The 23,581-nt window shown below is 38.0% G+C and overlaps 1 protein-coding gene across 4 annotated transcripts in view; it reads right to left on the reverse strand.

Annotated features, from left to right (window-relative positions):
• Positions 1-23,581, reverse strand: part of NEURL1 (neuralized E3 ubiquitin protein ligase 1) — a 149,705-nt gene that overhangs the window by 44,208 nt on the left and 81,916 nt on the right. For 2 of the 4 annotated variants that reach the window (XM_039361682.1, XM_039361684.1), the window contains 2 exons: positions 6,520-6,761; positions 3,884-4,205 (listed from right to left, as the gene is read on the reverse strand). In XM_039361682.1, coding sequence (XP_039217616.1) covers positions 3,884-4,205; positions 6,520-6,761 — 564 coding nt within the window. Of the gene's footprint in view, positions 1-3,883; positions 4,206-6,519; positions 6,762-21,582; positions 22,144-23,581 lie in introns of those variants that run through there. The other 2 variants (XM_039361686.1, XM_039361685.1) reach the window with 2 other exon arrangements.

The following is a 23,581-nucleotide window of genomic DNA, read 5'->3' on the forward strand; positions in this document are numbered from 1 at the left end:
CTAGCAATCCAAATTTTAGAAATGTATATGATGTCACAGTTGTGACTGCTGCCTGTGGATGGCTCTAGTTTGACCTGATACAAGGCAAAAGATTTCTCTCTCCCATATTTGGGTCAACAGGGTGTAATATACAGCATTCTAGATAACTCCTCCCCTGCTTCTTCCCTCCCTAACACAGCTGGCAAAAGTGAGAAAGAGCCTGTGGCCTAGAAGTTTAATACAGCTGCCTAACATGCAGACAGCCCAGGTTCAAATCTCAGAAGGATATGACTGGTTGAAAAGAACTAAAAAGTTTGAAATAGCTATTCCAGTTCTCCCTTAATTCTTTGCTAGCAATCCAAATTTTATTTATATATATGTGTATGTGTATATATATATATATATATATATATATATATATAGAGAGAGAGAGAGAGAGAGAGAGAGAGAGAGAGAGGGGGGGGGGAGGGAGAGAGGGAGAGAGAGAGAGAGAATAAAGCAGAGCAAAAACTATTAGAGAAATTCCCTGGTAGATAGAGTCATCTTCAGATTTCAAACTGACTGTCCCTTTAGAAAAGACTCGGGAACACAAGACATTATTGTTGATGCCCGCTAAGTACTTAGTAACTGAGAAAGCCAAAGAATATCAAAAACAAATCCATACGTGCTTCATTGATTAGAGAAAGATCATAGTAAAACAGTCTAGTTCCATTTGGCACAAGAGTGAAACAAGACTGTATACCAGTGGTGGTTAACCTATGGCACGGGTGCCAGAGGTGGCACTCAGAGCCCTCTCTGTGGGCACGCGCACCGTTGCCCCAGTCCTAGGCCTTCAGCTGGGTTTTATAAAAACCTTTTCGTTTAGGCCTCTGCCGCCGTGTGCAAAAAAAAAAAAAAAGGTTCAATCTGACGACACTACCCTGATAGCCAAAATGCAACAAAGCTGCAATCTCTAATAATGAAAATCAAGGAGTAAGAAAAAATTGGATTAACATGAAATACAAAGATGAACAATCTAACTGATAACAGGTACAACAACCAGCCTTGAATCTGATAATGAAGGTACTGAAGTGATAGATATCTTCTGCTTTTTTAGGATCAACCATGAAGAAAAACGGAATAATGCAGGGAAGATATACACTACAGAGTAGCACTCAAGAAGGCCTTGGAAAAGACATTCACATGGCATGCAGTATCCTAAATCTACAAAGATTAGACTAGTGCAAGGGATGGCATTCCCTGTAACACTCTATGGAAGTGAAAGTTATATTTTGAAGAAGCACAATAGAAAGAATATAGACACATTTGAAATTTGGGGTTAAGAGAATACCATGAGTTTATGATGGACAAATCTATCAAAAAACCCAAATCAAATCAGAGTTCTCACTTGAGGCACTAATTAGCAGGCTCATATTATCTTGTTTTGGACACATTATGCAAAGACCTAGTTCTCTGAAAAAGGCTCTGATGCTGGAAAAAATGGAAGGAAAGAGGAAAAGAAGAAAGCCAAAGGCAAAGTGGATATAATCAGTTATATTGTCAATGGGCACATCACTGGAAGTCTTTTAAGGACCAGGTTAGGGACAGATTGTCCTGAGGAAAATTTATGTACTCACTAAGAGTCAACACTGACTTGATGACACATAAATCAAGGTTGAAAGATTGCTGTAAAATGTAATGTAAAAGAAATTCTGATATATCTAACAGGACCACACAATTAGGAAAATCTAATAAATTCTAATGATTTCTAGTATTACTATTAAGTGGTGGATATGAGATGAGCAGCAAATAAATTTTATAAATAAATAAAAATAAGTATTATATATCAATTTTTGAATTTATTTCCTTTCATTTTTGGTCAGAGCTTTGTCTATTCAGGGTCATTATGTGGCTTACTGGAACAATAAATGTTTTATGGAAATGAATACAAATTAGTTGCGATTTCCCTCATTCTTTGAGATTTCACACAGTGGTATTACATTAAATTCTCTGCCTTTACCCTTTACTTTTTCAATCTACATTTTTATGTCCTCAAACAGCCATCTGTTTTACAAATACAATACTTAATCTAAGTCATTCAATGTGCTTTCTCTATTCACTTCTTTATAGCATGGAAAATAGCCTAAAACACATTAGACACAATAAATAATATAATTTCCTAATATATATGAATTCATTTATTTATTTAGGTGCACAAAGGAGCACCAGCCCAACTTTCACTAAAGGAGCACTGTTTGCCATATCTTTACTGTGCAATAAAGCAATAGAATGATTTTTTTCAGAGTCCAATAAACAGATTCAATTTTGTAAACCAGTAGTTTTAACATCAGCAATTGCTGTTAAAATATAACATTTATATAAAACAATAACCAATTAATTCTCCTTTTGAGTACAGCCTGATATTAATTTCCCTATCCCAGTTGTAACAGAAGTATGCAAGATATGGGGAATGAACAAAGTACATTCCATACTTTAAAATATGCACTAATGGTCTGTCATAACAAAACATATTTTATTAATGCTATTTATTTTCATAGTAATGTCTGGCTTCCAATCCTGGAAATATTTGCTTGATCTTGAATGTCCATATAAACAAATTTTTAAAATGTAAAAAGGGCATCAAGCAGGATTTTTAAACAACAAATATGGTTTAATACATTTGTTCAAGCAAAATATGGCTTAAATACCACGGAAATGTATTTGGAGTTATTATGTATTATATAATGGTATATTTTTATATATCAATGAAAGAGCACAAGTTTTGCATGTGAAAAATAATATGCAATAAAGATAATGCAAAGGTCCTCTACCATTAATTTTAAAGAGACTGACATGCAGACCAGACATTAGATTACGTTCTCTTCAGTGACAGAACCTGCCCTTGGGATTATTTTGGGATGACATTGGCCATATTTGCTTCACATAGGTTTGGGCCACCAACTATTTCTGGAGGGCAGGAATAAATGATGTTGCCTTCTATTCACCTCCAACTCATCATAAATAAGATGTCTGCTTGTATTTTCCTATTCTAAGATGACAATAATGCTTTCTGGCTTATGCTGGCTCAAGTGCTGTGGTCCAGTTTGCATGCTGTGTTTTACATTGTTTTAGGCAACCCACTTTAGTTTGATTAGTTACTGCACAAAGACAGAAATCTTATCTCATTTCTCCACCTTTCCTTCAAGATGGCCTGATGAAGCTTCTAAATGCCTTGGCAGTTATTTGTTTGACATGCAGAATATCCTATTTAGAAATTTGACACAAATTGTTTCATACACACAAACACATAGTATTTTTCTATTATTGAGCTGCCTACTTTTCCACTTGGTTTTTTTTTTAAAAAAAAAAAAAAAGACCATTTTACAGTTTTTTAGTTACTTAAGTTAAAAGCTTTCACCTCCAATTCTGAGGTAATAGTCCAATCAGGGACATACTCCATACAGGTATGTACCATATGGAAGTGGCTTGGTGCAGATGAAAAAGTCAAAATGACAATAAAATACAAAAAACCTGCAATAACTCTCTATAACGTTTATCAGGCCAGCTGAGTCCTTAGCTCATTAACAGTTTATGCCCAAAACAAACGATTTTAAAATGTACTGACACTCTTGCTCTATTGCTCTTAATCTTCTTGACCTTTGGAACAAGGACAAGAAACAGTGACTAGAAGATAAACATAACAGGAGATGGAGTTAAGAAAAAAAATCAAGAGATAAAAATGTATGGATAGCTATACTGTTTCAGAAACTCACATTACTAGAAATGGCCTGATTCTGTTGTTCAGCCACTGGAGAGTCATTACTAATTCAGAGAAGGCAAGAATTAAAAGTATTTTTTCTCAAGAATTCAAGGACACACTGTAGCAACTCATAACAATGCCATATTTTTTCAGATATGTACCTACCTAATAGTTGCACTCCACGAGTGAGTCCATAGACATCAATCAAAGCCCACAATGGTTCAGTTGTCCTTACCCCATTGAAGAATAACATTGCAGCAGAATCATTAACACGATAAAATACACGTCCCTTTTTATCCACCCAGAATGCTATGATATTTCCCTCATTTGCAAATTCTTCTGGAAGGGCCTTTGCCCAAAATCCAGTTTGAGAAACCAGATCTGGGCATGCATACTTGGGCAGAGTTTCTGGATTAATCCTAGAGGGATCCTTGGATGTAAATCCCAGTCGAAGAGCTCCACTCCAACAACACTGCTTCTTTGTGATCTAAAAGGGGGGAAACATAACAAGATCAATATAATTACTTTGCATTTTTATTAGGTATACGTAGGATTAGGAATATGAATGGATAAGGAAGTTTAACACAATCTGAATGTGGATATATATGGAGGAAGAAACTATCCTTGCATGTGTGAAAATATGAATACAATATGTTATGAGAGATGTTTTCAAAAGGAATAAGTATCTGAACAACCGATTCTCTGTGTGGATGCCGCTTCTGGAAGTCCATTCTGGGCCTGGGCAACAAAAATCTAGCTACTGGTTCTGCCGAACTGGTGCAAACCTGCTGAATCCCACCACTGCATGTAGGGCATTATAGGCTACAATCAATCATACCTAGAAACAACCAGAGCAGCTTACAAAGCAGAGGTGTTACATGGGCATACTATGCACAGCTTGTCACTGTCTCCATTGCTGCATTCTGAATTAGTTGAAGTTCCAGGTAGTTTTCAAGGGCAGCCCCATGAAGTGCACATTGCAATCAAACCACAAGGTGACGAGGATGCAATAGCAATAGCACTTAGACTTAGATTTATAGGCCGCTTTGTAGAACTTTACAGCCCTCTCTAAGCATTTTACAGAGTCAGCATACTAACCCGAACAATCTGGGTCCTCATTTTACCAACCTCGGAAGGATGGAAGGTTGCCAACCTTGAACTGATGAGGATCAAACTACTGGCAGTCAGCAGAATTAGCCTGCAATACTGCATTCTAACCACTGCACCATCATGGCTCTTTTGACAGTGCCGTGACAGTTCAAGCGACAGTCTGAAGGACTTTCTGATCTAGGAAAGGGAACAGCTGATGGAACAGTGCAAAGTCAAAAAGCCTTCCAGACTGCGCACCACTATTGAATAGGAAATGCTACTCAGTGACAGGAAGAATGTTAATGAGCATTTGCTCACAAAGCCCTATCTACCCAACTTAATCACTTGTACAGACCACCAATATATTTTATAGCACAAGTCAAAATTTGCAATAGTGGTGAATAACTGTAGCTTGTGGGCTGCTTTCTAAACATTTCATTACCAGGCTAGGTAACATCTTCAGCAGAGTTTAAGGGATGTTAGTGTCAGTGTTCTTCTGTTTATAAGGGCTTCAGGTATGGGTGTGTTGAATGAGAATCTTATGATGGGTCTTGTGATAGGTCAGGTGTGAGTCATCAGTGAGTCTTGTGATAGGTCTTGTGATTGATTGGTTATATCAGGTCAGGGTCATTGGGAGGTGAACTGCCGGTGGGAGGGCTTGTGTGGGTTAGTTGAGGGTCGGTGATGTCTCTGGTTGGCTGTGCAGTTGATTTGGATTCTGAAGGGTTCATAGGCTGGTTGTAGGTCAGTGTGTATGTTAATGAAATTGCTTGTGGAGTGCCAGGCTTCAATGAACTCACAAGTGTGGTGGGTAGTAACCAATTATTTTTGTGTTGCTCCAATTGAACTGGTGCTGTTTGGTGTCAGTGTGGTGTGGGGAGAAATTAAGGATTTGGGATTGTGGTGTTTGACTGCCAGCTGGTGTTCATCGATCCTGGTTTTTAATTGATGTGATATTTGTTCCACATAGAATTATTTGCAACGGTTACAGTTGTTTTTGTAGATTATATTGTTTCTTTCATCCTTCTGTATCTTGTCTTTGGTTCTGAATAATTCCTGGTGGAGGGTAGCTGTGGGTTTGTGAGCTATTGCTATTCCTAGGAGTTGGAGAATTCTGCTGTCATTTATGACACCCTTTTGAGTATGATATGGTTAGTTTTTGCATGCTAGCTGGCTGTGTGGTGTGTTGTGGTTTGGGTGCTGTAAATCAGAATACAAAGTTTTTTGGATAGCCATTATGGAGAAAGATGTCAAACAGCGTTTCTCTTCTGTTTTTCTTAGTGTTGTGGTGCTGTGTGTCCTGGCCATTCTGAAGAAGCTTCTTTTGTGTGCAGTGGGGTGGTTGCTTGTGAAGTTGAGGACCTGGTCCATGTGTGGGAGTTTGTTTGTTTGTTTATTTATTTATTTATTTATTTATGAGACTTATATACCGCTTTAAGTGCAAGCACTCTCTAAGTGGTGTACACCAGTAAGCAATGTATATATATATTTACATTGCCCCCAACAATCTGGGTCCTCATTTGCAGTTTGCAGTAGACGCGGGTTTCCAGTTCTCTACTGTCTAGACTCCTTATGTTGATGTTGACGAATGAGAGTCTGTTGTCTGTTTCCTCTTCATATGTGAATTTGATCCCAGGGAATATATTATCGAGTAGGTGGTGTGCCAAATTTTGTGTTAAAAAAACAGAAAGTGCAAAGAAGTACCAACTCACCTTAAGCCTGATTTGCTCATAGATGACTATTGGCCTGTTGCAGAAGGTGATGGCATTGCAGAAACTTGCCTGTCGCTTGGCCACTTTCTGAGTGGTATCCATAATGATCTGTGACCCCTTGGTGTGAGGATGGAAAAGCAGTGGGCTGACAGAGAGAGTGCCACACTGTGAGATGGGTAGAGATTGCTTTTGCTTGTGGTGGCATCGATGAGAGGAAGCAGGAAAGGGCCCACCAATGGAATCTGAAACAAGAACAAGGAGAGAGAAAGCTGATCTTTAAATCAAACAAAAAGAAATCACTATTGGTGAAAAACATTGAATGAGATCATTGCTTAGCTATGAGACTAATTTATAAAAAATACAGTATAACATAAACTACAATATAATATAAATAACATAAATAACTACAATATAACCATACATATTTAAGTCAAGGGTCTATACAGCTTTGGTAGCTTGCAAAATGTTCTTTGGTGACAATGGCTTAATATCAGTAATTCAAAATAAATTCTATAAAACAAATTCTAGATGAAACTAGATATAGAAGGAAGAGAACAAGTGTACTGCATTTTCTGTATTTACTATATTGGACAGCAATTAGCTCCAGATTTTAACTAAATCTGGAAATCTTTAGAAAGCATATAGGAGTATATAGTAAAAATACAGAGTACGTTGATGATGTTACCTAGCTAGGTAATAAAATGTATTTTTTTATAAAAGAAAACAAAACAACCAAGCTCAGAGAGCACCAAGGACTCCATAGTTCAATGAATGGATAGAATATATGGCTTGCCATGAAAGCCTGAAAATAATACTAGGACAACCAAATACAATATGACATACAGGCAATCCCTGGATTAAGAACATTCAATTTACAGACAACTCATACTTACAAATGGGCTGCCTATTACTTAAAATGGCAGACAGTTGAATGTCAGTAAGATCTGGCTCAAAATGATAAACAGTGCTCTCTTTCCTTGAACCAACAAATCCGCTGAAGCTATGCAATGTTTTCATGATGTAGTGCATGTGTTTTTAATATTATATAGCCTATTTCCATTGGTTTTCAGTGGTTCATAAAACCATTGCACATTGATCTGAATTCTGCACACAGTAATAAATTTTAGGTCAGGGACTAGATACAGGAAATATCATGGCAATTCAATCTGCAAGTAAATAGTATTGAATACTGGCACCTAATATTTGTTTCCCTTTCCTGTCCAGTAGTGTTGTGCAGATGAATAGAGATATGCTAAACCTTCAGTTTCCATAAGTGTAGAATGCTCACTGAGAGTAAACAGAAATCGACATTACAAACACCAGCCATGTAAAAGGAGAATCTAGTTGTGAATATTTAATGACCATCGTTTATTTCCATGGTCTACAAATCAATGTGAATGTTGTTTGCTTTCCTTCAATAGGCCTCTCAAGTAGTGCAGACTTTAAAAAAATCATTCTCTTGCTAAATATAAACTAACAGTTAATCTTTTAGAAGAAAGAAATAAAAAATGCTGCTCATAGTATTTTTGGGATCTAGTTCTGGAATATTTTTTAAAGTGCCAGGGTTCTTTTCCAGTTTAACCATATTGTAATGGAAAGCTTATCTCGAGCACATTTTACATGCACATTGCTGTAACTTGGAAGCGATCCTATTAAATTTCAACAAGATTATAAATCAGAATTTGGTTCAGAGCTGGAAAAGGTGGAAAAAGCCAGGAACAATAGGACGATAGGGAATGATAAAGAACCTTAATAAAAATTCATAGAGAAATAGACAATACATAGCAATGGTACAGTGTATTAAATTTAAGAGCAGCTGTGAATTCTAGTGGCAACAGTATCTACCAGAAAGAAATCATGAGTTCTCTTGGAAGTTGCATTGAATGCTGGATAATTTTTTAAGGCACAAAAATAAATAATACATTTATTAGTCACAATTATTCTGATCTGCTCACTAGTTCTTAGCATGGTCCTTACCATGTTATTCAAAGATGAAGCAGAACCAGGAAAAATATGTGCATGCTTCTGCTAATCTATTCATGAAGGAAAATACCACAATAGGACATAAGTAAAAAACTAGAATCTTGAGTTTCTCAGAAGAAAAAGAAAGCAAAATGCAAAGGTTTATATTTGTGAGAAAATGGATGATCTGAAGCAATGAATTCTTCCAGAAATTATTTAAATGTAAAATAATCCAACTTAAGATAAACTTAAAGAAGTAATAAACAAGTCCCAAATGACAGAAAAGAAAAAAGAAAAATTTAAAAAGCAAGAAAACTTTCTTTTAAGGTTATTTATTTTCTATTTTAACATACATTCTAAGTTTCAATAAATCTTTTTTATTGCCCAAATCCAGGAAACAAGAAGGAACACATTGTTATGTCCTGAGCCTGTGCAAGCAAGCTCGGGGCATTGCAAGCGGTCCCGGGCAGGTGCAAGTTACCCGGGACCAGACAGGCTGTCGCCAGTACTTGTGCGCATGCGCAAGTGCTGGCGCGCCAAAAGTTGCAGATTGACCCGGGGATGGCCTATATGAGAGGCCAGGAGTTTTGGGCTTTGCCGGTGTCTTCTAACTGTAAAGCTGAACTAAGAATAAAGAGTTCCTGAGAACTACAACTGCTTCTCGTGTCTTGCCATTTCGCGAAGGACGCAACACTGGCGACGAGGATGGGATTGCCTTACATCGAAGAAGAAAAGGTGTAAGCTTACCCGAGTGAGTCCTGAGCGGCAGGAACAGCGTTGACTCGGCAGCTACCCGCCAATCCAGCGTGCATTCGGGGGTAGGCTGGCTGATAGACCCTTCCTGATACAAAAATGGCAAAGATTGGAAGGCTTTCGGAATTCGATGTCTCACATCCAGAGAGGTGGGAGTCCTACGTAGCCAGGGTGGAAAACTACCTCAAGGTGAACCAAGTAAAGGAAGATAGTTTAAAGGCTGCCACCCTGCTGTGCGTTTGCGGTCAAGACGCATTCGAAATCGCTGAGAACCTTGCAGCACCTGTCCCTCTCAATTCTGTCAGCTACACAGATCTAAAAAAGCTACTGAAGGAGCACTTCCAGCCCAAGATGTCCGTCATCGCGTGGCGCCACACCTTCGAGCAGAGAGATCAACGATCCGGAGAATCGGCCAAGGAGTACATCGCCGCATTGAGGAAGGCCGCCAAACATTGCGAGTTCAAGGACCTCGAAGAACAACTGAGGGACAGATTTGTATGCGGACTAAGGCGTAGAGAGTTACAACAGAGACTTTTTGCCAAGGAGGACTTGTCTTTCCAAGATGCCTTGAGAGAGGTCACCGCAGAAGAAGCAGCGGGCGGCGCCATCAAGAACATGCGGCCGATCAGAAACAGTCCAGATGCTGCATCCGTGCACCGGGAAGAAGTCCAAAGAAACTCTGAGGAGGATCCTGACGAGGAAGTGGACCGTCTCCAACATACAAAGGAAGGGAAACAAAAAGGAAGCTCTTCAGCGCTCCCCAAGTGCATCGGCTGTGGAGGTCGCCACAAGAGAACCGACTGCAAGTTCCGCTCCGCTATCTGAAGGGCGTGCGGAAAACAAGGACACATTGCAGCTGTGTGCCTGGGCCGTCAAAAGGTACAACCTCAGGAAGAATTGTGCCTGAAAGGTACCAGGGGTCCCAGCCAGAATAGGGTGGGGTTTTGCGCTTCGCGAAGAAGCATCTATAGGACAGGCACACACAAGCCTATTAAGAAAAAACTTAATAGGTAAAGCTACAAGGGGTTCCATTAACTATGGAACTGGACACGGGGTCTGCACTTTCAATCATTTCTACGCACACATTTAGGAAGATTTGTTCCGGCAGCGGAATCCAGGCCAAGTTGAGGCCTTCTGACATTGTGCTAACAGACTTTCAAAACTCCAGAGTGTGTGTTAAAGGGGAGGCCACCCTTAACGTGCAATATAAGGATTTTGAGGGTCCACTAGACCTATTAGTAGTAGGGGGTGAACGAATGAGTCTCATAGGACTTGATTGGTTTGAGGCCTTGGGGATACACATCACAGGGCTCAACAGCCTACAAACACTCGACCTACAGGAAGTCTGCAAAGAATTTGCAGATGTTTTCAGCCCCCAGCTGGGCACATTCAAAGGACCCCCTGTGTCCTTAAAGCTAGACCCCACTGTCACTCCCATTAGAATTAAAGCAAGAAGGGTCCCTTTTGCTTTAAAGAGTAAAATTGACACTGAGTTGGATAAACTGATCCAACAAGGAATTCTAGAACCTGTTGACTCCAGTCCCTGGGAGACCCCCATTGTCACGCCTCTCAAGGCAAATGGGGACATTCGCATCTGTGCTGATTACAAATGCACCCTGAATAAGGCATTGCAGCAACATGCCTATCCTGTCCCTGTGGTCAATCATATTCTGGCCTCCCTCAAGGGGGGGCGTGTTTTGCAAAGCTTGACCTAGCTCAAGCATATCAACAGCTGCCTGTTGATGATGATGCTGCTATAGCTCAGACCATTGTGACCCACAGAGGGGCCTTCAAAGTAAAGAGGCTACAATTTGGAGTAAATGTCGCTCCTGGGATTTTCCAAAGCGTAATGGAAAACACACTACGGGGTATACCAGGGGTTTGCCCCTACTTTGATGATGTCTTAATTGCAGGAGACTCCACACACAATTTAGCTGAAAGGCTGAGGGCTGTCCTGTCAAGGTTCAGGAAAACAGGCCTCAAACTTAAAAAGGACAAATGCAAAATTGGGGTGCCTTCTACTGATTTCCTGGGGTTCAAAATTGATGCTGCTGGGATTCACCCTGCTGAATCCAAACTAAAAGCTATTATGCATGCCCCTAGGCCAAAGTCCAAGGCTGAACTACAGGCCTTTCTGGGCCTTCTGAATTTCTACAATTCCTTTCTTCCACATAAGGCTAGTGTAGCTGAGCCTCTTCACAGGCTATTAGATACACAGGCAGTGTGGCAGTGGTCACAGACACATGAGGCAAGTTTCAATGAGGTCAAGGCCTTACTCACTTCTAACAGTGTACTTGCACATTTCAATGAATCCCTTCCTGTGTGCATCGCTTGTGATGCTTCCCTTTATGGGGTAGGAGCTGTACTGAGCCACCTCAGGTCTGATGGAACTCAGGTTCCTGTTGCGTATTACTCCAGAACATTGTCTTCTGCTGAGCGTAATTATGCTCAAATAGACAGGGAGGCCTTAGCTGTTGTTGCTGGAATGTGGGGTAGACAGAACCACCACCAGATGGATCCGTAGCTGGCTGACCGGCCGTACTCAGCAAGTGGTCCTCAATGGACTCGACCTACAGGAAGTCTGCAAAGAATTTGCAGATGTTTTCAGCCCCCAGCTGGGCACATTCAAAGATGATGAAAGCAAACAATATTTAATAACATATTAAATATGCTGCCATAGAACTGTCCTGCCATAGAACTGTAATTAGGAGAAGATTAGAAAGCATAACCAAATAATTTTCTGCCATATAGAAATAAGACCAGTGTCATTAGAAACTAAGAATGACAATTGGTTGATGTAATTTCCTATTTTACTCACAACAACAACCCTGTAAGGAGAATTAGGCTGAGAGGGGAATGACTGGCCCAAGGTCACCCAGCTGGTTTTCACGGCTAAAGTGGGACTAGAACTCATAGTCTCCCAGTTTTTAGGCGGCTGCCTTAATCACTAGACCAAACTGGGTCGTTTTATGATGAGTGTTCTGATTTTTGGATCCCCAAAACATATCCAACCTTTCCAATATTCCTTTTGCAAAATCAGTTTTTCAACACTGACAAATTAAAATGGAGTCATTTTGAAAACAATTTAGTTTATACACAGTGAGTTTAATACAATTATAGTACCACCAGTTATAATAATTATTTAATTCATAACTTCTTAAATAGAGAGAAGACATTTAAAGGACAAAATATAGCATGCAAACATATGCCTGAAAATGGTGAAAGCAAAAGTGTTTTGCAACAATATGCCAAGATACGAGATGGGTTAACCAATCTATAGTACATGTCTTTCCCTATTTTGGTTTATTCTTGGTTTTGCTCTTACTTTTTTTTATGCTTTGTATATGTTGCTTACCCCCAAAGAAAGTAGCAAGAGAAATATGTATGTATGAATTAGCACACTGTTCAGGTAACTAAGAACAGAATTATCTTTACCATTCTCTTTCTAGATTAATCAGAAGTAGTACCAATATAACTTGCCTTGGCAAGATGGGTGGCACAGAAGCTTAATAATAAATGAACCTTGTTTTCATTTTAAAGTCATTTCTCCTGATTTTGGCAAAGCAGATAGTAAGTTAGGATCTACTAATACATTTGAGCAGTTTAGAATAAATTAGCAAAAGCTTCTGATTTTGAGTTTAACAATATCAGCACAAAAATTATCCCAATTGTTTGCACAGTACCTTTAATTATCCTATTAAAATGAATGAAGCCTGTTATAACAAGGAATGAAATTTTGTTAAGAAAAGCTATGCCTTCTCTTCAGCTCTGAAATTAAATACAAATACAATTTAGGTCTCCTGTTTTGTACCAAGCTATGGTTAATGGATCTTCAAGTTTTGCTTTAAAAAAACAGTGCTGCAGCATAAAATTTATCCTGCTTGAGAAAGAGTTGATTAATGAATAGAGAATGAGAATCCCTGTTATGAGACAGTAAAACTTAAAACTAAGCCACTTTGATGTAATGGCTAAGGCACCAGGCTAGAAATCAGAAGACCCAAAGTTTTGCCTTAAGCTCAAAGCCAGCTGTCTGACCTGGGGCCAGTCAATTTCTCTCAGCCTTAGGAAGAAAGCAATGACAAACCACTTCTGAAAAATCTTGTCAATAAAATTGTATGTATTTTGTAAGTATGTATTTTGAATAAAAATAAAATAAGTAGGATTTGCCTGATTATTTCTGAAAGAAAACAAAAAAAACCTGTAATAACAAGATGCCAAAAAATAATGCTAACTAGGGTAGTTAGTCTATCATACACCACTTTCCAAACAACATACAAGTTTGGGTTCTCAAGAATTGCTAGATTAGGCTTTATTTACACTTGCAACATTTGCTGAAGTGGGTATGCCCATTAGTATGGCTTGTTTCCTGAAAACAAAACCCAATCACAACAAACACTAAAATAATTCACATGACAGTTTTCAAAACAAATATCATATGGACTCATAACAGGGAAGGGAAGTTGTGTGTATGTATATATTATATATATAGAAAAAGACTCTATGTGAAGAATATTTTGACTGACCTGCCTTTATTTCTTTTCAATATGGCATACGTAGTCACAAACTGTTGAACCTAATTCTACAAAATAGACCATCTGACTGGTTTTTGTCTCTTTCTTCAGCTTCTAGATAGCATTCACCCTTTTCAATCCCTATGATTTCAAGATTGTGGACTACAATTCCCACTGTCTACAAATTGTTGAAGTTATCATTCATACATTTGTAGTGAATTCATAAGGGATATTTGTGTTAGAGCAACTCGTCTAGTAGAAGAGGGGTTGTGAAGGTTCTGAAGATTGTGTATTTCACTGGATTCATTTGGTGAGGATTTATTAGGGCAAAGCTATCATTAGAAGCACCCATTTCAAATGGCAGATTATGAGAGGCAGGGAAAGACTTCATTCAGCTTTTGCACCCAACTGGTTTAATTATTGTGCTGAAGTATCAGAGCACTTTGGAAAAAATGAAGAATCATTTTCTTGAGCTGATAAAAAGGCTAAGGTATGGAAGAAAATGCAGTTTTTTAAGAGGGGGAAGAAAGTGTTGCTGGAAAACTGAAAGCATATGGGGTTGTCTAGCTTTGGTAAAAATACTATTGTACCTTTTTTTCCACTCTCTTAGAGAGCGTTTGGGGAAAAGGAGGAAGTGTTGAATGGCAATTTAAAAATGTACCTAGGTTGAATGCAGACTATTCTTTAATACATCTGTCAAGTAAGCTTCAATGTACAGAAATGATATTGATTAATCTTACTTAAAAACTTTTTGGGAGAAGGCTAATGTTTAACCACACCAATAGTATATATAAAACTGTGAAACTCCTACTCCAAACTAGTAAAACAAGAATTATACAGCAAACCTTTCAGCAGATTGTACTGTTCAACTCAAAGGAACATTTGAGTTGACATTTTAAATTTGATAAGTTCATTACATTATGATAGATTGATAGACGATAGATGTGCAAAGTGGTGAAAGTGTATTGTAGGTAAACTCTGCTGGCAGCCTGGAGTTTGATCCTGACACGGCTCAAAGTTGATTCAGTCTTCCGAGGTTGGTAAAATGAGGATCCAGATTATTGAGGGCAATATGTAAATAATGCTTACATTGTAAACCACCCAGATAGTGCTGGAAAGTGCTATGGGGTGGTATTTAAGCCTAAATGCTATTGCTATATTATTTTGATAGATGATAGATAATAGATGACAGATTAGATAGACAGACAGACAGACAGACTCTATGGATTAATCCAGTTCAGGCATGAATTGGTTTTTATTAAAGTAATCAAACAGCATTCCTTTAGAGCAGTGGTTCTCAACCTTTTTAATGCTGCGACCCCCAACCGGTCGTAAGTTGAGCACTACCCAACCGGTCGTAAGTCAAGGACTTTCCCTGCCCGGGAGCGCCGCGCACGCGTGGTGCCACCCCCTGCGCCGGCCGAGGCATACCTGGCAAGCAGCAGAGACGGCGCAGGCCGACCACCGGCTGGGCCACCAGCTGGCCCAGCCCAAGGGAGGTAAGGCACCCGCCAGGCCCCACGCGCGCCAGCAACCCTCCCTGCACCCGCCGGCCTCCCACCTCCCACCCCTGGCCCTCTTTTACTTACATTTTTAGTAGTTGCTCAGCAGAGAGGGGTGGAAACTTCCAGGCAGCTCGCCTACGCTGCAGACAACTTGCAGCACCGTTTGCACAATGGGACTTTTGGCGGGCTCAGCAGGGCAGAGACAGCCTGGACAATTCCTATTGGCTTTTGAAAGCCAATAGAATTAGACTCTATTCATGAGAGTCTATTCTATTGGCTTTCAAAAGCCAATAGAATAAAAGGGAGTAGCACAGCTAAGGAAAAGGGGAAAAAGTGGCGGACTGCGTTGTTTGGCGACCCCCGTGAAATGGTCATTCGACCCTAAATGGGGTCCTGACCCACAGGTTGAGACCCACTGCTTTAGAGAATGTAAGGCCTGAGCAACAATACTTGTATCTGTATCTTTACTTAGAATTATAACCAAATGCTCTAGCTTTTCCACCCTCAACTTAAAGGAAAGTGTAACCCTAAGATTGTGTTTTCACATATGCATTATCAAGTTTTCATAGCCAATTTTAATAAAGTGTTTTCTTAACCTATGTGTGTTCCTTTTGCTGGGTGTTTGCAAGTCAAATTATTATGGAAATAGTATTGCTAAATATGGATATAAACAACTAGTTATACATCTGAGACTAAGAATTAAATGGGAAATTACCCGCTTAAACTGAGAAATATTAATATACTTTAATACAGTTAGTGTACAAAATGAAAATGTAATAAAAGATACAATATGCTTCAAATCAGTTTTTGATCATGCAATAGGTGCTGAAATAACAGTCTCTTTAGTAGCGCTTCAATATTTTTTCACTTATCTTTTGCACCTTTTTTCTTATAAGTATAGAAAACTCTGTAATAAAAGCTACCATCACTCCTATTCTATTTAAAATTTCATTTTAAAAATGTATAATATTCATATTAAATTCTGTGGGCTTTTCAGATGTATTTGTGTACATTATTTGGGACTAACTGGCATATGATCCAGCAGGGCTCTTCATATATTATTCAGCTTTATATTTCATTAAAAGATTACTCATTTCCTATACATTCTTTTTTCATTATAAAAATGGAAAAAAAGTAAAGCTGATGAGTTGAGTATTGCATTATTTTTATACATTTTTGGCTGTGGATTATCAGAGGATAGTATATAAATATGTAACAATTAAATGAAAGTAAGGGAGTTCCGTGGTTTTCTTCTCATATAACTATATAATTAGAAAAGAGACCCATATATTTAATCTGCTTTTTTCATACGTCTTGTTAGGAGAAGCCTGTATTGCAAACATTACCAGATTTTCTTCCATAAAAATCTATCCACACAAAAATACTCTTAAATGAAGCATGTCACATATCTGAAAGGTTTTTTCCCTAATTTTTAAGAAAAAAAAAAAGATATTTTCTTATGTGTAGAATAAAGAACTGTTTTTCTCTGATACTATTGACACTTCTGTGCCCTTCTATTTCTGCTGTTTTCAATAGCATTATATTGAACTCTATGCATACAGTATTTTATTATGGACATCTGCTATCCTGTACAATAACTGTAGCCAATTACTATAAATGGTATAATAGAATTGCAGCATGCTTTGCTCCAAGAATGAATGCTAGTTTTTAGGATAGCCGATCCATGTTATTCTTATCTGCAATTGCTATTATATCTAATATCATAATAAAAGTAACAATCCCCTTTTACATCTGACAAAAAAGTCATTCTCCTTAAAAATATTTGAGGTCATTTTTACTTCTTCCTCCAGCTGGTTAGGTTTTATGTGTTCTCTTGCTGTTATTAGTATGACAGCCACTTATCAAGGAGCTGGCATCTTTAAACAACCTTCTGAAAGGCTGAATGCACTTGGCTATGTTCATTTTAAAAGAGTGTATAATTGGGGTGCTAAATAAGACCAAAGTCTTACCTACTTCAATATTCTGGATTTCAAGGTAATTAATCAGGAGCTCTGGGGCCACCACCGTTGTTTCTTGTGTTAAGAGATAATATTGAACAATTAATTTCCTTTTTGTTTTTCCTAATCCTTTTTAAAACTGCTCAGGTTGATTTCTTTGCTGCATCTTCCAGAAACAGGTTTTAATTGAATTTTGAAATGGTTTAAGAAATCCTGTCTTTGTTCATTTGGTACTGGCACACTCTGGGTTCCTTTGATTAAACAATGGCATCTCTCAGGATCCTGGAAACATACCTTCTCTGTAGCAGTGGTTGCCCTCTGAAAGGATGTCCCCCAGAGATTCAGATAGAACTGAATCAGAGATTCCACAGAGATTCAGATGCTGCTGGTGTTGTGAAGGGCTCTGAAGATCAGGCTCTTTGTGCAAGCCTTTGATTAATTCAATTCCCTCCCCCACACACACAGACACACAAACACTTTTTTTCTTGTTTCCATTTGGGTTTGTTATTTCGGCTGTTTTTGTTCTTTTTATTTGTTTTGTTTTTAAGAATTTGTAAACCACCCAAAAATACTGAGAGTTGGGCATATAAATATAATAAGTAAATAAATGACCAAATATTCAATTTTACTATACAACAAAAGATTCTAACATTATGAAGGAAAGAGAACAGCATTTTGTTTTCCACAACAGAGGTAATGTGATTTTTTTTCCCTAGCTCTTTGGTTGCACTTTCATATTCACTGATCCATCGTGACATATTATTTTTTAATAACAGGAATTTTGATGCATATATAGGCTTATATGAAGGCAACTCTGTATCAGAAGTATTCTTTTCAATTTCTTCCTAAGAATCCCCTTTGCTGTTCTATATGTTGACAGCAGCAAGAATGCTTCACAAAAATGTAAAGATACGCTAATTGCCACAATGGATGAATGGCTGGAAAACTGATAGATCTAGCAGAGATGGCTAAATTAACTACTTAATCAAAGAAAAGAATACATCCAACTTTCTTTCTATTTGGAAACTACTTCTGAATTTTGTGCTTAATATGGAAAAAAGTGAAACTTTGAGTTCTGCTGATTAGATAAATTTGCTGTTATAGAAATGGTTAGCATATATTAAGTATATAAAAGTAAAATGCTATAAAATGGCTATGTTATTATTTTATTCTAGTGTGCTAAAAAGAGTCGGCAGTCAATGCTTTTCTTTCTTTTGCCTCTACTCTAACTTCTTTTGTTCCCCTTTGTCCTTCCCCCTTTTTCCACTCTTTTCATTTTCATTTGATTTTATATTTCAATCAGTTTAATAAAATTGTTAAAAAATCCTTCCTAAGAATCCATAACATGGATTTATATTTTTATTATTATTATTGCTGGAACACTTTGGTGTAGTGACTTAGGCACCAGGCTAGAAAAAGAAAGACTCTGAATTCTAGTCTAGGCTTGGGCACAAAACCAGCTGGGTGACCTGGGGTCAGTCATTTTGTCTCAGCCCAAGGAAGGAGGCAATGGTAAAAGTTTCTGAAAAACTTTGCCAAGAAAATTGCATGAACTTGCCAGGCATTCTCCAAGAACTGGATATAATTAAATGGAAGAAGCGATTTTATTAAAAATATGCAAAATATTTACCTTATTCCAAATTTAAATGAACAAGAAGAGAAGTTGTATGAAACGTTTAAACCAACTTTGCTTTCTACATAGATCAAAATGTGCTACCTGAAAGCTATATATAGCTCCTAATCATACATTTTATGCGTTCTGCCAGATCTTCTACAAATGGCTAGGTGAAACATTACAAAATAGGTTTTATTTTGTTGTTCTTTTGGAATTTGGGATAAAACAAATGTTTTAAACCTTGCATTTCATGCCTTAAAATAAAATCTTCCTCTAAAAGGAGGTGTCATGGGGCTCAACCATTTGGGAAAGGACGGGCTGTCCGTTAATTGTTATACACATCTCCTTAAAACAAATTAGAAAAGTTGACAGAAATCAAACTCCTTATAAATTAGCGGCTTATATCTCTAAATAATAGAATTATAAAACACCAGCTATGTCCACCTTTATTACTCTGAATGTAATAACCTAAATGTATACATGCAACTGTGCTTCAAATCAATACCATGTGAACATTATGTAAATTTAGTCAACAAATTCAGTATAATCTAATAGAAAGGGGAAGGAAGGACCCAACTGACTGCCTAATTTTATGAAAATAACCACTTCTGTTGAGTTTTTAGAAAATACTTTGATTCATATTGCACATAAAAGGATTATCTTAGTTTGCACAAAATTAAATTAGTATATTATTACTGTGAACAGTCTGTCTATTGTTCATCTGCTCTGTGCATGATCAGAAGATTCAAGACTTAAACAATAGCATGGACATAACTTTCAAAAATGGATGCAAATTAAGTTCTTCAGGATTATCAGATTCCAGTACTTTTCATTATTTTGTATGCTTTTTCTATGTGATTCAGTAACTTATTTCAAAACAATAATAGAATTTTCTAGTCCTGATTATGAGACCTATCAAGGCTGTTTGGTGTAGTTTTTAAGGCATCTGATTAGAAACTGAGAGACATTAAGTTATAGTCTTACCATTGGCACAAAGCTAGCTAGAGACTTTGAGCTAGTCACTCTCACTTAACTCTAGGAAGAAAGCAATGGCAAAACAATAGCAAATCACTTTTGAGAATATTGCCAAGAAAACTGCTGGAACTACTAGTCCCTGCAGTGACCAGGAGTCAACACGGATGGGGAGGGAGGGAGGGAGATGGAGGAAGGAAAGAAGGAAGGAAGGAAAGAGGTATCAACCACTACCAATCTATCATCATTTTTCATTTTTTTTAATTTCCATTTTCTTTTTAGTTTTAATAGGACTATTGCAGCAACTAGAATCTTGTGTGTGCAATTTTCATTAACTGAAATAATTTTTCTTCCATATCGGGCTAAACATATACATCCTTTTTTCTGCATTATCCTCCATGTTTTAACTATTTCCAAATAAACTAAGCCAATTAGGACAAACAGACAGATTCATGAGAGTAATTATTCACCTAGGAGGTTAACACCTCCACATAACCTTTAAAATTTGAAGAAAACCCAGCAGTTTGTATTGGATTTCTCAGTTTTGTTGTGAAAATACATTAACATTGTTTTGCAAACAGTACGTAACATGTTATATGCTTATAAAAATGAGTATCAGCTCTATTCTAAAATATTCTGGTTGCATATTGAGAATGAAGCATGGGCACGGAAAATCTAATCATTTGTCACATAATTGATTTGAATTTTTATTAGCAATTTATAAAAGATAAAAAAAAGATGCAAGCATTTTAGATACAGCTACCACAGGTAACATTGTGAAAACAAATGATATCTTCCACATTAATACCATATTGTAAACAAAGATACACCATGAAATCTACTATCATTCGATTGTAAAGCTGAGATATGGCCATTTGTATTAAATAAAATAAAAGAGTTTCCCATGTAATGTAAAAAAGTAACAGAAAACAGCTGTGAAGAATAAATAATTTCTGTGTTAAGTATATTCTGCTCCATCCAAAGTTTAAGCACTGTGTGAAGCAATGCTTATTAACTTTCCCATGGAAATTACTCAGACTGACATGCCTTAATGTGTGCCAGAATCACCTACTATAAGTATCCAGAAAATATTCCATCTTGTTCATCATCTTGAAACTTTTCTCCCTGCAATGCCCCTCCCTCTTCTCTTATGCACTCCTCTCCATGATCCTGTCAAGGCAAGTGGCATTCTGTGCTAAAAGGCTTTACAATGGACTAGCTCTTAACAAGCTGTACTGTAAAGCAAACGTCGTTATAGTCAGAGAGAACCATATCCCACTATCCAGGAAATCTTTAAGGTAAAACCCTGATCCATTTTCTAAATGAATGCCTCTTCTGTCCCTTCAGACTTTCTTGTCAAACACTCCCAATGCTCTTTTCTTTTTCTTTTCCCATACAGGATATCTGTCAACCCACAGGAAGCAATATTCTTTAGACAAATTTGTCTGAAGCAATAAAACAAAAGCAGCATATCACATACAATCAGATAAGGCATATAGGTACAGTCTCTCTCTCACACACACTCACTCACTCACTCACTCACTCTTTCCCTCCCTCCTTCCCATGTGGATTCTGGATTAAATAAAGTCTCTCACTGAAAGATTGTCTTTAAAAGAAAAGGCACTGAGTACGAAGGAGACAGGGCAGACTGCAGCTCCCTGCTGTAACTCACTTACCTTTCTGAGCCATACTGTCCCTTGCTGCAGAAGGCTCAGGCAAAAGGCAAGCAATCTACCAACATTAAGTATTTGCTTTCTAACCATCAGCGCTGCTGGCCAGCTCCTTACCGTATATTGTGCTTCTCGTTAGCTGTCCCCCCATCGTACTGCGCAAGGTGGCTTGGCTACCTTGCAGCTTTCTCTTTCACAGGACGGAGGTGCAGAACTCCAAGCAGGCAGTCATTGTCAGCAGCCGAGAACCATGTATCCTCAGAAGGGAGAGAGATTGAACAACTCTCCATAAATACATACTCATGAACATACGACAGAAGCTAGCAATCAGCCTCCACCCACTTTCCGACCCCCTCAGGCTCAGCAGTAAGCAGAGGCATATGTCATGATTATTTACATAAGGAGGAGACTTATGACTCTGAAATAGCTCCAGCAGCTCAAAGTATTTTACACATACAGCACATCCCAGTCCCAAAGTAAGTCAAAGACAATCAACACACCCTAGCCATTCTCTTTCTCCTCACTTGGGGATCACACTTCAGATAAATCAGATAAATAGAGTGGATTTCTTGGCTGGCAAAGTAATGGCAGCGTGCCTGCTCCTCCACCCAAAGGTATTCTAGTTTCTAAGCAAAACAAAATTGCTGCAGATTTGTTTATAAATCAAATGTCTGGTTGTCAATTAAACTTTCTATCCACCTCCATCATTGTGCAATTTGAAGGTTTTTTAGAAAAAAGGAAGGAAGGAAGGAAGGAAGGAAGGAAGGAAGGAAGGAAGGAAGGAAGGAAGGAAGGAAGGAAGGAAGGAAGGAAGGAAGGAAGGATCAATTTATCACATATTTGCTGCAGTAAAACTGAGTTCCAAATATTTATACTACCAAACACTGTTGGCTCAGATTCCTCTGTGCTTAATTATTCAACATTTCAGAGCAGGAGAGCATTTTCTGAAATGCAAGATGATTCATCCTAGATAGCAATAGCAGAAACATTTTCTTCTGCACACACATTCCCAAACTAGCTTTTGTGGTAGGACTGCAGTTTACTTCAGGCAGAAAGTAGGCTCCTCTTCAGTCCATTATCTCTGCTGAATTGGTTTGAGGGCAGGGAGAGTTCATGCATCTGGGCTTCTGTCAAGATAGGTCAAGATTTTGTCACCTTTGGATCTAAATAGTCCAAATAAGAACCAACCTCCTATTGTTTTCAGACATGTACTCTAGGATCTACTGCAGAGAATTAAACTAAATTCATTCTGAAATTCCAGAAATCAAAATCGTACTAACTACAGTCAGCCACGATCCATCTTCTATAGAGTAAACCTAGTTGGCATTGGAATTTCCATTAGTAAGTGATAGAAACATCACATGACCATACTGCTTAGCAACAGCAGTTTTGGTACTCCTGTTTGCAGTCATTAGGCGAAGATCAAGTTGTGATTAGGTGAAGATTTCATGTTTCTCCAACTTTGAAGAGCGTTTGGAGCTTCAGCTGGTCCAGATCAAAGCACCCTGTGCAGTATTTGGTGCTCCGTAGGTCATCCACGTAACATTATTGCTACCTAAATTATATTATTCCCAGAATGCTTCCAATATAATTCAAGATTCTGGTTGTCATCTTTAAAATCCTCCATGGCGTGTGACTAGGTTACCCATGGGATACCTCTTTGTTATGACTTCTGCTGCCCCATCAATTTGAGCAAAATATGCATGCTCTGGGTCCCATTGGTGAAGCAGTGAACTTGGCCTTAAGAACCATGTCTTCTCTGTTGTGCCTGCTTCCTGACAGAGATACAGATTGTCCCTACTGCTGGTCTTTCAGAAGGCCATGAGAACTTGGATTTGGGGGGTCTGGGTGTTAATGGACCTCTAATGAAGATGCTGTTATGTCTATTATGTTGCTATTGAATACTTTGAGACAACCTCACTTAGGGTTTTTTGTTGTTGTTTTCATGTAATGAATAATTTTGTTTACCACTCCTTGGTAGATGTCTATCATGTAAAACAAGTAAATGAACTCTTTTTACAATTAATTGAAATGTTTAATATAGATGAAACATTTTTTGTTGTTGAAATAACCTCATTTTAAAATCATACAGCACTAATTGCATATTTAAAGGGAA

This window comes from Crotalus tigris, unplaced genomic scaffold (genome assembly GCF_016545835.1).
Source record: "Crotalus tigris isolate CLP2741 ecotype Arizona unplaced genomic scaffold, ASM1654583v1 scf7180000019328.220996217465:2438092, whole genome shotgun sequence".
NCBI lineage: Eukaryota > Metazoa > Chordata > Lepidosauria > Squamata > Viperidae > Crotalus > Crotalus tigris.